Raw genomic sequence first — 2,838 nt, 5'->3', positions numbered from 1 at the left:
AAAGGACTAAATGAAGAAATAGCCCTCTACACCGATGACACGACTTTCTGGTGCCAGGCGGCAAGTACAGAACTAGTAGCTTCCAAAACAAACAGATATATTAAGGGGGGACGTACATGAAAATGACCAAATTTGTGAAAAAAATTTTATTGGCTCTTCATTTACTACATGGTATTGAAATTTCAATTACCAAATATTACGTTCCAATTCCGCTTCTAAGGGGGAAAAAAATAATAATTTGTAATAGCTTGCACAGGGCGACGCCCCCCCATCTTGGTCTTCATCCTCTCGTATATCTATTTATACTGCGTTTTTTTCCAGTTTTGTGCAGTCACAATGCAGGGAACGTTTGTGTACTACATCAAGAAGGCTGTGGAATAATATCTCTGCCGCTGGTTTTATATTCTTTGATTTATAGCGTTTGTTTACGAGTGTTTGTTTGGAATACATTTTTACGAAAGTTGTAAGTAGACTTGTTATTATATTTTGCAGCATGCCGCGTTCTAGTAAGGTGTTTAAAAAGGTTAGAAAGTGTCAAGCTTCTCGATGTAGTAAAGACAACTTGAAAACCAGCCCCATAATAACAAATGGAAACGATACTTCAACCAAGAAAGCGAGTGCTTCGAGAAGGAAAATTGACAGCTGTCAATCACTTGATGATTGTGGCTCAGACACTCAAGCTACTAGTGGTTTTAGGCTTATTGATTTGAAAATACTATCTGATATTATATCATCTGCTTGTGTATGTGCTGACTGTGGTGCAAAAAGTTTGAGATTATATGACGAAGAAAACAGAATTGGAATAGTGTGTATGTTGCATCTTACTTGTGAAAGCTGTCATTCAGACACTGCTTTTAGAACTTCGGCATCAAGTAACCGGATATATGAAGCAAATATGCGTTTAATATATGGCATGAGATGTTTGGGCATAGGCAGGGAAGGTACCAGACTGTTTTGTGGGATCATGAACATGCCACAACCAAGTGCTAGGTACACCACTGGAAATAAAACACTGCTAAGTGCTCTTCAAGAGGAAGTGGAAGAAAACTTGAAGTCCTCTGCAAAGGAAGCTGTGAAGATGAATAGTGAACTAAAGACAGAAGCAGATAACACGCCAGACACCGATTTGTGTGTGTCATGTGATGGAACGTGGATGAAGCGTGGACATACATCACTGTATGGAGTATCATCTGTCATTAGTGTTGATACTGGAAAAATTCTTGACGTTCAGGTAATGAGCAAATATTGCTATAGCTGTGTACTCGGAAAGAGAGCTGGTGAAGTGGAAGAAAATAAGTGGCAGGTTGAACACAAGAAAGTGTGCTGTAGAAATTATTCTGGTTCTAGTGGTGGAATGGAACCTGCAGCTATGAAACTTATGTTCCATCGAAGTGTGGAAAAGTACGGTGTTAGATACACAAAATACCTTGGTGATGGTGACTCCAGCTCCTTCAAAACTGTTTTGGAAAGTGAACCTTATGGTCCCCATTGTGCTATAGAAAAGTTGGAATGTGTTGGACATGTGCAAAAACGAATGGGAGGCAGACTTTTAAAATTGAAACGTGAATTGAAGGGCAGGAAACTTGAGGATGGAAAACTTTTAGGTGGTCCCAACAGACTCACAGACAAAGAAATTCATTCTTTACAAGTGTACTATGGCAAGGCAATAAGGGACAACAGTGGAAATTTGAATAACATGCAGAAGGCTGTGTGGTCTATTTATTTTCATAAACTATCCACAGATGACAAACCTGTACATAATTTGTGTGACATATCGTGGTGCAAATTCAAGCAGGCTGAGCGTGATGGCATGAACTATTCACACAAGCACAGTTTACCTGTGGCTGTTTTAAGTGCTATAAAACCAACATTTAGGTGTTTAGCAGAGCCAGACCTCCTACGAAAGTGTGTGCATGGAAAGACACAAAACCCTAATGAAAGTTACAACTCACTGATTTGGAAACGTTGCCCAAAAACAACATTTGTTTCAACAATTATTGTTGAAATTGCTGCATATGATGCTTGTTTAGTTTTTAACAATGGTAATCTTGGAAGAATAAAAACTCTACAGAGGCTAGGATTTCATCCAGGAGCTTTCACCTATTCAATATTGAAGGACATCGATGACAAAAGAGTTGCTGCGGCTGATATTACAGCCAATAAAATTGAACAGCAGGTTAACCAAAGAAGACAAGCAAAGAAGAGACTGCTTGCAGATGAAGAGGAGTATGCATATGGCTTGCACTAGTTCACACAGAGACGGTAAGACCTAATACAAACACTATCAAATCATTGATTCAGTTTTCCCGTAACTTACATTTTTATAACTTTATGTACCTTTTTCTCAAAAACCACAAAAGGTAGAGAAGTGAAATTTGGTATATGACTAGTCAGTACTATAGTGAAAAATTCTGTGGAAGGAATTTTCATTTAATAAAATAGTAAGGTATTTATGGTAGAAAATATTCCTTAAATTTGATATATTATTTTTCAGGGAAATTGGGAGACCCGTAAAAACTGAACAAAAGAAGATATAAAAATTCTGCTCCACAGAGTTTTGTAATTATTTGGTATGAAAGTGTGTACAAAAATTCATTAACATTGCTCTCACAGTTTTCTCAAAAAAGGAACATTTGTAATTACATTGTTGAAAAAAAATTAATTGTTAATAATTAAAGATGTAAAAGGTCAATAAAAATGAAAATTTAGGTTCATATGCGCATAACATTTCTTAATAACTGTACCAAATTTGGATTGATTATCTTAAAAAATTAGAGTTTTATAAAATACTTTTAAAATTACTGCAGTTTCGTGTACGTCCCCCCTTAAGTCATTAGA

The 2,838-nt window shown here is 36.6% G+C and overlaps 1 protein-coding gene across 1 annotated transcript; it reads left to right on the top strand.

The window, feature by feature from the left end:
- The first annotated feature begins 262 nt into the window (after positions 1 to 262).
- On the top strand, positions 263 to 2,557 carry LOC124552401. The gene is made up of 2 exons (XM_047126665.1): positions 263 to 2,262; positions 2,495 to 2,557. The coding sequence occupies exon 1, from the start codon at positions 494 to 496 to the stop codon at positions 2,246 to 2,248; it is 1,755 nt and encodes a 584-aa protein (XP_046982621.1). The 5' UTR covers positions 263 to 493; the 3' UTR covers positions 2,249 to 2,262; positions 2,495 to 2,557.
- Positions 2,558 to 2,838: the final 281 nt, after the last annotated feature.

Source organism: Schistocerca americana, chromosome 10 (assembly GCF_021461395.2).
Source record: "Schistocerca americana isolate TAMUIC-IGC-003095 chromosome 10, iqSchAmer2.1, whole genome shotgun sequence".
NCBI lineage: Eukaryota > Metazoa > Arthropoda > Insecta > Orthoptera > Acrididae > Schistocerca > Schistocerca americana.
The sequence above is the reverse complement of the archived record's forward strand: the minus strand, read 5'-3'. Positions and strand labels throughout refer to the sequence as shown.

Bases quoted from the DNA above. Each gene is read 5' to 3' on its own strand.
- LOC124552401 (XM_047126665.1), top strand. From the start codon at position 494: ATGCCGCGTTCTAGTAAGGTGTTTAAAAAGGTTAGAAAGTGTCAAGCT.